The following is a 12,539-nucleotide window of genomic DNA, read 5'->3' as shown; positions in this document are numbered from 1 at the left end:
GAAGTTTTTCCAAGGCAGCACTGTCTGCAATAGGTTCAGTTGTGTTAGGGATGAAAGGAACAGTGTAGCTGCAGAAATGCTTTGTCTGGTGGTAAGCCTGGTTTAAGAAGTTACTGTTAGCTCAGTGTCTGACTCTGGTCCATACCCCATGATGTAGTTTGGTGCCTCCTTAGCTCCCAAGTACAGCTGCTGTAAGCTGTGCTGCTAAAATAATTATCCCAAAAGCCACAGCAGAAACAAAAGTCTGAAAGCACTAGAGGAAGGGTACCTTCGTAACATGGGTAGGGCCTAGTTCTATTTCCATCATGCTGTGTGTTAGAGCTCCTGCTAAGAAATAGGTTACACCTCTTCACTGATCCTGTCATTTGTAAGGATTTAACTTTATCCTTTCCTTTAAATATTATTTTTTTAATCTGATGAGAAAGCCCAGGAATCAGGAATGTTCACACAGTCCCAAACACAGAGCACATTTTTCCCTATGTGCTATGCCCAGTTTTTTTAAACCTCAAAAAGATAGCTTTAGTGATACGGAACCTGTGAGTCTACACTAAGATCTCACAGAACTACACGGAGATTAGATAAGTCTTTGTTGTTTTGGCGGTAACTGATTTTTTAGAAGTGATTCAAATGCACAGTAGAAAGGAGATCTGTTACGTAAAACTGGCAGTGAGTGTTTCTTTTTCATTGATTGTTTCAAATGTGCTCTTGGACAAACCCCACAACACAAAATATACCCATGCATTCTTCCCTTTCCCTTTCTTTTCTGTTAGTTTCGTTTAGCTTAGGTGATGTTTCTAGTAAATGCTTTCTTGAAGGGCGTGGAAGAGGGAATGCACGTGGCCAGAGTAATGAAAACTGCAGTAATGGTAGTTGTTTCAAGTTCCTGAAAGGGAAAGAAGGAACTGCTAATACACAGGTGTATCATCAGATGGATTGTGTTTTCAAGCACACATTTTTGTCTGTGTAAAAATGACTAGATTGATTGTCATTACTAGGTCCAGATTCCTCTCAATTTTTAATAATGCTAATCAGCACTGGGACTTGGGAGGAAAACACTGTGAAACTGAAAGTTGGAGCCCACATTCTTCTTTAAGGGAGACTAGTTTTTACTTACAATTCGATATTTTTTTTTTTCCTTTGTGCCTTCATGAATGCAGTAATATCTGTGAGATGCACGTGGGCTGGTTTTCCTGTAGTATGTGTGTCGACAGTGTATTACAGAGGAAGAAGTTGTCCTAATATATATGGGCATATTAGTTTGTGCACTGAGGTGTACCAGACCCTAAATTAATAGCAATACATTTTCCCTGGTATGACTTCTGGGGGAAAAAAATAAAATCATGTCAATGTGCAGGTCTTGCATGTGAGCAAAGTTAATTCGGTAGAGTACTGAAGGCTAATTATATACTGAAACAAGCAATGCTTCCCTTTGATAGGAAATGCAAGTTTCACGTGCTTAGGTGGTACTAAGCAGGAGTGTGAGTGCAGGGTGGCAGGTTAGCAAGTGCGAGGTGCACTGTGGCTTTCTTATTCTTAGGCAAAACTGAGAAAAGGAAGATAAGATTTTAAGTGCCAGGACCTGTCTGTATCTCCTGCCATGATGTAGGTTAGGAGGGGAGTATACAGAAAAGCGAAAATCATTCACCTCTGAGAAGAGTTCCAGAAGTGTCTTACTGAGTTCAGTTCTGAAATTCATTCTTGAAAATAAAGTTTATTGTTCTCATGCAATGTGAGTGTTACGAATTACTAATTTCTGTTAGTATGGTGCCTGCCAAGCCAAGTTACCGCCTGGGTCCCCATGGGTCTAGCCATGATGAGACAAGACAATGAGACAAGACAAGACAATGGCTCCTCTTCCAGGTAGCTTACAACCTAAGCAAGAGAGTGGTATTGGCTAGCACTTCGTAACTGAGGACAAGTACCCTGTCTTTAATTAAAGACAGGACAGGAAGTATTGGCAGGGAGCAGAGAAACTCATCAGAGCAAACGGACTAAGAAGGTGATGGTTAGAACAGTCCTTTTTACATGTCTATGAAGAGCAGAGGTATGTCTTACAGAAGGCAAGCACTAGTTGTGGATATTGTCGGTTCATAATGCAGAATTAATGCATTGAATGACAAGTGGAGTGATAGTAGTGTAGGAAACAGACTCTAATTCTTCTGCATTTGCATGTATAAGGAACTAAGAAAGTGTTTGTTAGAAATAGGCTGAAATCTTAGTTTGAACAGATCTGTAACTGAGAGACCTGAAAGTTGACAACATAAAGGTGTTTGAAGATGTCACTGAAATTAGCTGAGAATGGATGTAGTGTCATTTCATGTAGGATGAAAGTTTGTAAGACTTCTCCATGTCTTCAGGGATAGTTGAGAGAGGAGTGTGCAGTGAGATAGGTGCAGGGGGGGAGAGAGACAGAAAAATAATCTGTGATGTTGAAGGCAGTTGTGAGGTGCCGTTATGAAGAGGTCAATGGAAACCTTGGGAAGAGATTCAGTGGACTGCATGTGGGAGGTGCTGAACAGGAATGGGTTCAGTTCCGAACTGGCAACAAGTAATACTTGATCTCCTTTCACACCTGATTGTGTTGAATATGCTGATAAGGTTGGAAAGCTATGAGATCAAAGAGCTTTTTTGGGTTTGGGTAAAATGGGGGAGCCTAAGTTTGTAATGTGAAAGCCTTTGTTTTTAATGTGAAGACAGAGGAGAATGAGATGCGAGAAAGATGAAAGAAGATGAAAGTGCGTCAGTGGGAACCAGAAGGAACTTGGAGAACAGAGTGTCTTCCACACAAGAGCCATACTAGATCGGACGAATGATAGAGCTAGCATATTATCCTGTATCCAGAAAAGACTATCAGAAAGTGGCTATGGAAAAATAAGGACAGGATACATATACGTGATACACTTCCTAAAGTTCTCTCCCAATGTCCACCACAGGACAGAAGGAAATTGGTGAGCTACTGTATAAGAAGGGAGTGATGCAGAACCTAGAGGTGATTTAAAAAACTACTGTGACTGCACATGGTTGTCCAGCGGTGGATATGGCAGAACTGAAGTAGGAAAATAGTTAATTAGTTGTTATTTTACTAGTGGGAAACACTAGTAGGCTACTTCCACTCTCACTGTTCTCTCTCAACACAGGAGTTGAAACAGAAGTAGACTTTGGGGTGGGCTCAGCAGGCATGGGCCAGGCAAGATGGACCAAGTGATGATAGAAGAGCATGGCAAAAGAAGGCTGTCATAGCTCTGCATGCCAGTGGAAGAAAGGTTGAAAACTTGGTTGGAAGCTGTCAATTGAGTGGATACAGTGACTCTAAGTTTTGAGTGTTTTATTGATGAAGATTTTAAGTAATGAAGAATTTTTCTGCATTATAGCAAATAAACTTGTCAAATAGAGCAAATAAGCCAATAAAAAAATTGACTGGCTTGAACAATAATACAACTCATATGGTAGTTTTCTCAGAATAAATCTTCCATGTAGATTCTGTACTTGGAAATAAAATTAAGTGATTTTTGTCTCAAAATAATATCCATATGGCAGGGTCACTCTGAAAGAGCTGCAGATAATGAGTAGTACACACCAGATTGTTTGTAACAAGTTTCTTGGGTAAAAATTCTTAAGGCTTCTATTTAACAGGAAAAACATGGTATATTTTTGATTGACCTATTTTTCTTAGAGATTATTTTTAAGCCAGTTGGTTCATGCTTTCTTCAGTTATACAGGTTGGTTAATCAAATCAGGCTGATGCTTCTGATGGAATGAGTATACACTTAGTTTTTGAAAAGTCTAACTTTCCTTTTGTATGTGTGTCCTCCCAGAAAAAAGTTTTGGTTTTAGGGAGAACCAGTGCTCATTTCTGCTTATGTAGGTAGGTGAACTATTTTCTTTTTCTGATGGATAGAGGCACATTTAAAAACCACCCTGCAGAAAGCTGAATGCAATCTCTTCTGTATAAATGATATTGCTAAACCAGTGTATGCAGGAAATTGGTGCTGCTGTTGGTAGTAATCAGGTAGTCTTCCACCTGGAACCAGGCACAGATGAGAACTGTCATGTGAGCTCTTGAAGTACTTTGTTTAGTCCCCATCAAGGACCTTTTCAGGTTGAAATAAAGCAGAGTAGCATCATATAGTGGCAAATACGTTTTTGCAGCTACAGTATAAGGTAATCATAGACACGTTCATCCTTTCAATTTCCCGTTCCCACTTTGTATAATATCACATTTGTATTTCTGCTTATGTGTTGCTAACATTATACCTTGTGGTTTTATTAGTATACAATGTTTGGTGAGGTCTGTGACAATGTCAATATGTGTAACTGACAGATTTGTTGTTACATAGACTTCTTTTGAAAGATGATGCTAAGCCTCAGGTCTGTGACATAACCTACCATCTGCTTGGCACAATGTAATTAAAATGGAAATACTGCCATGTGAACAGGCAAAGGCTCTCCTGAAATGCAGGCATGAGCTGGGGTAGCTGGGAGTACAGTTCTTCCCATCGCCACGTGGAATGGCTGCAGTGTACCTTAAAGGGCTGGAGAGAAGTGGAAAAAGTAACACTTTGGCAAGTATCTGTCCATAGAGTGGCTGCGTTTTGAGTTCTAAGTGGTCGTCTTTCAAAATCATGAGTACATTACTGACATGAAAAATGGTATTTTTCAGAAACAGATTTAAAAAGTCAATGTGACAGGTACTGGGATTGTGTGCCCAGGTCTTGACAAGCTCATGCCACAAACTCCCAGTGTGCTGATGCAGGAGCCTGCACTACAGCTTGCTTCCCACCTGAGACATAGTGTACATCTCTGGACAGGTAGAAATGCACAGGCCCATGACGTGGTGGGCTCTGCTTCTTGTGTCAATCTTACTGCAAACTTCCTTTGGTTCAAAATCCTTCAAAGCAGTATGGGCTATAGCAGCCAGTTGGGTCACAGAACATAGTTCGCTGGAAACAGTATCTTTCCACGAAGCATTTTTTTCTCTGCCTCAAAGAAGGGGCAGAAACTGCTGGGTATCTAAGTTACACGTTTATTGTAGTGGCAACAATGTTTTCAGTGGGAACTACTGTGTCTTAACTTGATACATAGGAAAACAATTATACATTTTTAATAAAATTGTGCTCCCCTTTTAGTCAGGTGATGAAGTGTGAACAGGTCAACTTGCAGAAAGCTGTTCCCACAGACAGAATGAAGCGAGCATGTGGATTTTTTCAGAGATGCAATAGGCTTATGTATTTTTACCACAATGGAAAATTTTCCTAACTGTTCAAAGGCTGTGCTGCAGGAAGTGAGGTTAGCTGAGAACACGGGTAGTCCTTCAGTTGATTGGGATACACAGAACAGTCTTAAAAATTGTACGTTTAATCAGCTTGCCTTCAGACTTGATGACTGTCTGACAATTGGAGATGATACAGTCTACAGCATGTTGCCTTAAAAAAAGCAATGCTCTTTGGGAGGTACACCGTTAACCCATCAGTACTTAAATTTATCAGTTGAAAATTTGTCAGTTTCATTGAAAGGCTAAAATAATTTGAATCCTCTGTAATAAACTGTGCTACTCCTCAAAGTAAGCTGGAAGTCTGCTGTTTTACAGCAGAGAGAAAATCTGGGGGCTCTAGCTGACTGGAAGATTTGCACGTGGTTTAGGCATATTTAAAGTTCATATCATTTGAAGGTACAGTGCAGAACTTCATCGTTCAGCCTTACTTAGGTAAACGATGAAGGTCCAACTGTGTAAGTATTTCTGTAACCCTAGTTGACTGTCATAAGCAAAGACTTTTAGTAAGGCTTTGCCTCTTGAGTAGCATAGCCTGTTTTATAAAATAGGCCAAGCAGTGCTCAACAAAACAGTAGATGTGATGCCACACTGAATACTGAGTGAGAAAGAGTCTTATTGTGTGTATCTAGAGATTAATTTGTTTATAGAGCAGAAGGGAATAATACCTGCCAAGCAAACCTGGTGTCAACCTTTCACTGTAAGAAAGGGCAAAAGCACAATTTTGTTCTTTGGAACCTTATTCCAAAAGATAGTATATTGTCTTTTAACAGTCTCATAAAATACATGTGTGTGGGTGTTTTTAATTCCAGTTGGCTTTGTGAATATCAACCCTCGTTGTATTACTCTTCCAGTTTTACTGAGGACAACTATATTTGAAAATAGCAACTAAACAGTATTTAACTCCTTTTCCTTGAATTTGTCTATCAGTTCTAATCACAGTGTTCTCTTGAAATGTATAAGTGAAAGACTTCTTCCCAAGAACATGTGGTGTTTGTTCTGACATGAATTGTAGTTAATTTACAAGAATGAAAAGGAATGAATAGTCTGTCCGGCTTTTTGTTAAAGAATCAAATGAACTATCCAAAGCCTAAAATAAAAATAGTAGGTCTTCAAAGTTTGCTTAAAGGAGAAGACCTCTGTAAATAATTTCAACAGTGTGATTCCAAATATATTTGAGTTGAACAAAATTTTGTTTTTTATATTGGATTTTTATATTGGATGACTATTGTTTTGCTGATTTCAATGTAAAACCTCCAGTATTGCTTGTAAGAATGTGTTTAAAGTGGTTGAATGTAGGTTCTGAATTCTCATGTGCACAAGTTTCATCTACTAAAGTTACTGTATGTTTAAAAATGAAATCACATAGTATATCCAGTGAGAGTTGGTTCCAGTATTTTCACCTTTTTCCTTAGAAATTTATTGCGGGCTATAAATCAGTTTTCTGAGATGAGTGGTTTTAACTTAATACGGATTTTTTTTAACTCGCTTTTTATCTGCAAACGTTTACTCTGAAGGATAACAACTTTTAACATTCCAGGTTTTGTCACAGTAAAGCCTGTTTTTTTGTTTTGTTTTACAAAATCTTAATGTATGATTCCTGTATTGATTACCAGTGACGTTAGTGATACCTCCTAGTAAGTGGATATATTGCTCAAGAAGGCCCATAGCATATTATGTAAATGTTCATGTGTGGATTAGTAATGACTTTCACAAACGGTAGACACTATTGCCTAGCTGTGGTGTATACCTGTACATGGTTGTGTTTTGTTTTTCACTTCTGGGAAGTAATTTTTGCTTATATAGGCCTCCAACTGGAAAGAGACTTGACAATGTCCTGAGAAAAGGCACTGGCACACTAGAATATGTTATTTTGCATGTTGCTGTGATAATGTGTCAATTGAGTCAATTCTAATCCCAGTGTGAATTTAGGGTCACTTTTGAAGAAGCAGGTTAGATGTATTTTCCTGTGTCAAAAAGTTGCACATTTGTGATTGTCATTTAAATATGTTGCATTTGTAAGTGAATGTGAATCCTGCTCCTGTTATACCACTGCATAAAAAAAATATTTTTCTCTTTATAGAACTGACAGTGCATCAGCTGACCAGGACAATTTAAAATACTCTTCATCCAGAGATCGGGGCAGTTCTGCCTCCTATGGATTACAACCCTCAAATTCAGCTGTGGTGTCTCGACAAAGACACGATGATATCAGAGTCCACACTGACATACAGAATGAAGAAAAAGGTATACAGATTGCTGTTTCATGTGTAAATTCTGAGGGGACATTCAGAGAAAGGCAGTAAACTTGAAATGGTGGAGATTACTTTCCAACTTCCCCCAAAAAGAACAGTGAAATGATACAACTCATTACCGTAGTATTGTTGTGTTAAGAGATTTATCAGGGATCAAAGAAATGTGGTTAATATGAATAGTGAGAAAAATATGCAGTTGCATTAGGAGAAGAATGTAAGAGAAGACTTAATGCATTAACAGAATAAGCAGTCTTTCCCTAAAAACCAGTATTCTGGATGTGTCTGGTCTGCAGGTTGTAATTTCTTCCTGAATACTGTCTAGTGCTTCTGGTTTTGAAAATTGACTGCTTGACTAATCTGACACATTATCTACTGCAGCTCTACTGCAGCAAACTGGAATCTTTATTTGGAATCAAATCTATATTTTTTCATTAATGGGATTTTCTACTTCTGTGTGGCTCTGTCAGACTTCATAGAAATCGTATGATGTACGGCTAATAGAGACTTTTTCCCTTTTTTATTTAGTATGGAAATACTTTCTTTACAAAATAGCTAAAATTCAGAATCATATCTCTCAGCTTTATTAAAAAGAAGTCTGTATTCTGATTTTTTTTTTTTTCTTTTTAAATTGCTAAATACAGGTATGAAAGAGGAGGATTTTTTACTTGCAGAGTCACTTTTTAGACTATGTAAATCTTCAGGCAGGCCAGACTCAAAAATCTCACAGGAATATTAGTGTGGGAGTCTTTGTTCAGGAACAGAAAAAGCATTCGCACTCCCGTACTTCTGTCCTATAACTATCTGTAAAGAACTGTTACATCTTAAGGGAAGTTACAGCTGGGTGTGTTGATGCAAATTTATTTTTTATAAGTAGTAGGTATTATTGGTAGGAGGCAGGAGCATGAAACAGGTACTTGTTTATCTGCATACCTTGAAAACCTTAGGATTTGGTTAACTTTAACAGAGAAACTGCTTAGAAAGTGAGTATATTTGTCAGTGTGTCTGCTAAGATGGAGAGTTTTACTGCGTTTCACAGACTAGCATAGTAGGTTATTCTTATGCTTTGAAGTGTGCTAGTATTTAAAGAATGTACTGCTAATATAGCGAAATAGTACGTTTCAGCTAAATTCAGCAAGGTAGTCTGTAAAGTTGGTGGGAGAGTGCCATTTGAAAAGAAAAATGCACCTATCTCTCTCTGAAGTACTGTATCTTAAAGTGTTGAAGTAGCAGAGACATGCCCTGTAATTATGCTGTTTTATTCTGGTGTGACTTTGAAAAGAGATGATTAGGATATTCTGTACTATAAAACTAAATTCCAGGTATTTCTAGTTCAGTTTTTATTTTTGGAGAAATTTATAAGCTCACAGATGCAGAATAGTTTCTTTGTTTACTAAGATTTTTCAAGGAATCAGTTGGAGTCTGCCAGCATGGAATTTTCATTTTAGGAACTTCTAGCTTTTCTGTCCTGGATAACCATGTGCTATAAGTACCCAGAATCCGTGGGAAGAGGTTCCACACATCCCCTGCCCCTCCTTCCTCCCAGTTTCTGGTATTGATAATAAAAATTACTTCCAACTTGATAATTTCTGGAAGTTGTTCAGGTTTGAAAACCTCCAAGGATGGAAGGTTCTATAAAGTGTCCCTTAGCAGCCTGTGTAGTGCTTTGCCACTCTGCTGGTAAATAATTGTTTTCTCATATCCAGTTTGAATTTCCCTTGCTGCAGCTTGTGACTGTTGACTTCTGTCCTTTTGCTCTGCATCTGTAAGATTAGACTGGCTGGTTTTACTTTTTTTATTACTATGATTATGATTTTTAATAACCCTTCATGTTAACTAGTGGAAGAGTACAATTATATCTCTCTCCTTTGTCTTCTTTACTTTATAAAACAAGACAGAGGAGTTGAACTACTGAAGTTTTTAAAACTAAATAGAAGGCTCTTGGGTTTTTACTTCCAGATGAGATATTCACCCTTCCTATGACACTTTCCTCCCTTTTGATTTGTAACTATGACGTACTCAGAGTCCTTACTGCTAAGGATACTGCACTAGTATTTGTATGTCATGGTATCTGCATTTTCATGCTAAAATTATTAACAGTGACATAGCTGGTCATATCCTTATTTGGCCTCAGATTTAACATTTAAAGAGAAATTAATAGAATTTGTATATATTAAGATTTTCAGAAACTTTTCAGACCAAGAGATAACCAAAGAGAGTTATAATATTTACGTCCCTATTGCTGGGGCAAAAAAAACCCACCAACTTTTTTAAATTACTCTAAACGACAGTGTGTTTTATATTGTTGCCAAAAATGTACCATCTACATGTCAAGTGGGAGAATACAGGTTTGTGTTTGATTCATTTAAGATAACATCACATATGCTGCAGCAAATGCTACATGCCTTTGCAGACAACCAAAAAAGCTCTGGGATATTGTGTGCTAAAGTATGCAATAACTTTTAAGAACTCCAGAAGTATGTGATAGTAGGTATGATAGTCTGGGTTTGATAGTTGATGTCTATGGTCTGAATGCATGATTATCTGATGTCTTCAGTTAAACTGATTTCTTTGTTGCTTTGAATTTTAGTGATACACTTCTCTTTAGTCATAAATACAATTATTGTCTTAAGAGGTAATTTCCTTCATAGGACAGTGTTGGTTTGTTACGGCAAAATAATGTTAAGGTGGCATACATGCTACTTGATGTTTAAAAATTGAGTTTAATGTTGTAAATCCAAATACACACATTATCTTTACAGTAATTATAACTAATTACAACTGAGATGTTGGACAGGATTTTCTGTAATGGTAGGGTAGTCCCATTTGTTTAGGAATATAAACCGCTACCAATAGTTCACAGCTTCTTTTTATCGAAAGTTTTGCTTTCAAGATGACATTCTTTACATCTACTAAGGTCCAGATTCACCTTGATATTTGAAATAATGTCTTTTTAACTACCCCGTAGGCTGCCTCTTATTACAGAGAGCTCCCTCTCCTTTTCCGCAGGCTTTCTTTTATAAGCTGATGCACGTGGAATTGTGGAAATACCTTTTCTGAAAGAAGCCTTGCATATCTTTTGTCATTCTGGGTTTAATTTTACTAGTCAATTCTTCCCTGTCTCAGGCAGAGAGGCACTTCAGAAAGCTGCCTGCACAGCTGCCTTGAAAGTGAGCTCTAATACATTGAGTGAGGTATTGGGCAGGCTCAGGGGACAGTTTCAGTTCTCCACAGTACTGCATAGGAAGAACTTGCCCTCACAGTGGTGTGAGAGACTGGAAAAATCTTTGGTTTCAACATTTAAGTAGGTAAAATCTTGTGGATCTAGTAGTAAAAGTAATTGAATTGCTCAAAATGACACTTCTGTTGCTATTTTATATTGTTACCAAAGATGTACCATGTGTGTCTCAAGTGGGAGAATGTAGGATTGAGTTGAAGTATTAGTGTGTGAAAATATTCACTGTTGTATGTTTCTGGAGAGTTGTTTAATCTGTACACAAAATGATCTGTGTTTTTTAAAAGCTTTTTCCTTTTTTTCTGTTGACCATTTTACTGAGCCTGTGTGGTGGATCTATAACAAAAGCAGAGTAAAAAATTATACTGCATAATCAAAGAGTTTGATGTGAAGGGCCCTGTAAAATACAGGGTCAGAAGTAATAATAATAAAAGCCCAAATGCAAAAAAATCAATGTTAAACTTCATTGCAGTAGAGATTTTTTCATATGCTTCAAAAAAGACTGATAGATTCTGAGTATGTGACCTGGAAACTCACAGGGCATAACAACAACATTTTGCATGTGAAAGTGAAAAAGGAAGCTAAAGAAGGTGATAGAGGTTAAAGCTGCTAATTTGCATGTGAATTGAATAACTCATACTACTAAATATATGGTCTGATTGCCTGTTTTAATCTCATGTTGTTTTTTCCACAGGTGGCTACAGTGTCAATGGAGGATCTGGGGAAAATACTTATGGTCGGAAGTCGTTGGGGCAAGAGCTGAGAGTTAACAATGTGACCAATCCTGATTTTACCAGTGTTCCGCATGGGAATCGTGCTTTAGCCACAAAAGACATGAGGAAATCACAGGGTAAGGATACCACAGATTTTCAGGAAAGGAGGATGTCTTTTGGCAACATCTCTTTTGTGTTCAGAATCTGAAAAGAACTAGGTGATCTTAAGGTCCTTTCCAGCCCTAACTATTCTATGATTAGGTAATGTATATGGGTTTTATTTTTTGTGATACTTGATTAGATGATGTTGATGGAAACTGTCACCTTGTATTTACTGTTCCCTGCATTGAGACTTCCTCCACACGTTATGCAGATGTCTCGACTATATAGCTTATGCTATCAATCTTTCAATTTCATTTAAATAGCTTTTGAACCCTTAATCAGGTTAGCCAAATTTGGCAAAGAGATCAAGGGCTTCAGGAAGGAGAATGTACTCTTAGGTTTGTTGAAAATCAATGCCTGAGTAAAAAGTTGTTAATTAACGAGTCCCTAGTGTGGGAAAACCTGCAGTGGTGAGCTCAACAGTTATCTATTCTCACTGGCCTGCAGGTCAACTAGTCATCACATCATACCAGTTGATTAGTCAGTAGATGTGTACTCCTGAACCAGCCACAGTTCATGCTCCCTCTTGCTCAGCTGCGGATTAGAGGCCAGGGAGGAACTGGAGGCATCATAAGAATGTGGGCAAGGTCTTGAGATGTAGTGAGAGGAAATCTGGAGTTTCAAGAGGGTGCAAGAATGCTGGGCACATTTTTGAGAAAGAAGGCTTTGCTTTTCCCACTATTTGGGTTTAATTTATAGGGTTTGTTTTGTTTTTTTTTTTTTTAAACAAGTTTTTCTGAGGACTTCTGATTTAAAATAGAAACTTTGTTATGACTAAGCACTGTTACTTATTGCATCATTTAGTATAAGGGGTAGTTGAGCCACTGACAAAAACTGTGACTGCTTTATGCCACGCAAGTTATATGCAGACATGGTGTTTCATCTCAGGAATTTTTATTTCAGAAGAT

General features: G+C 37.8%; 1 protein-coding gene across 5 annotated transcripts in view; it reads left to right on the top strand.

Moving 5' to 3' along the window:
* Positions 1-12,539, top strand: part of SMG1 (SMG1 nonsense mediated mRNA decay associated PI3K related kinase) — an 86,795-nt gene that overhangs the window by 21,806 nt on the left and 52,450 nt on the right. For 4 of the 5 annotated variants that reach the window (XM_030481474.1, XM_030481472.1, XM_030481473.1 and 1 more), the window contains exons 2-3: positions 7,353-7,516; positions 11,451-11,606. In XM_030481474.1, the coding sequence (XP_030337334.1) occupies positions 7,353-7,516; positions 11,451-11,606 (320 nt within the window). Of the gene's footprint in view, positions 1-7,352; positions 7,517-8,785; positions 8,844-11,450; positions 11,607-12,539 lie in introns of those variants that run through there. The other variant, XM_030481475.1, reaches the window with a different exon arrangement.

This window comes from Strigops habroptila, chromosome 4 (genome assembly GCF_004027225.2).
Source record: "Strigops habroptila isolate Jane chromosome 4, bStrHab1.2.pri, whole genome shotgun sequence".
Lineage (NCBI taxonomy): Eukaryota > Metazoa > Chordata > Aves > Psittaciformes > Psittacidae > Strigops > Strigops habroptila.
Note: the sequence above shows the minus strand (reverse complement) of the source record. Positions and strands in the feature narration are given on the sequence as shown.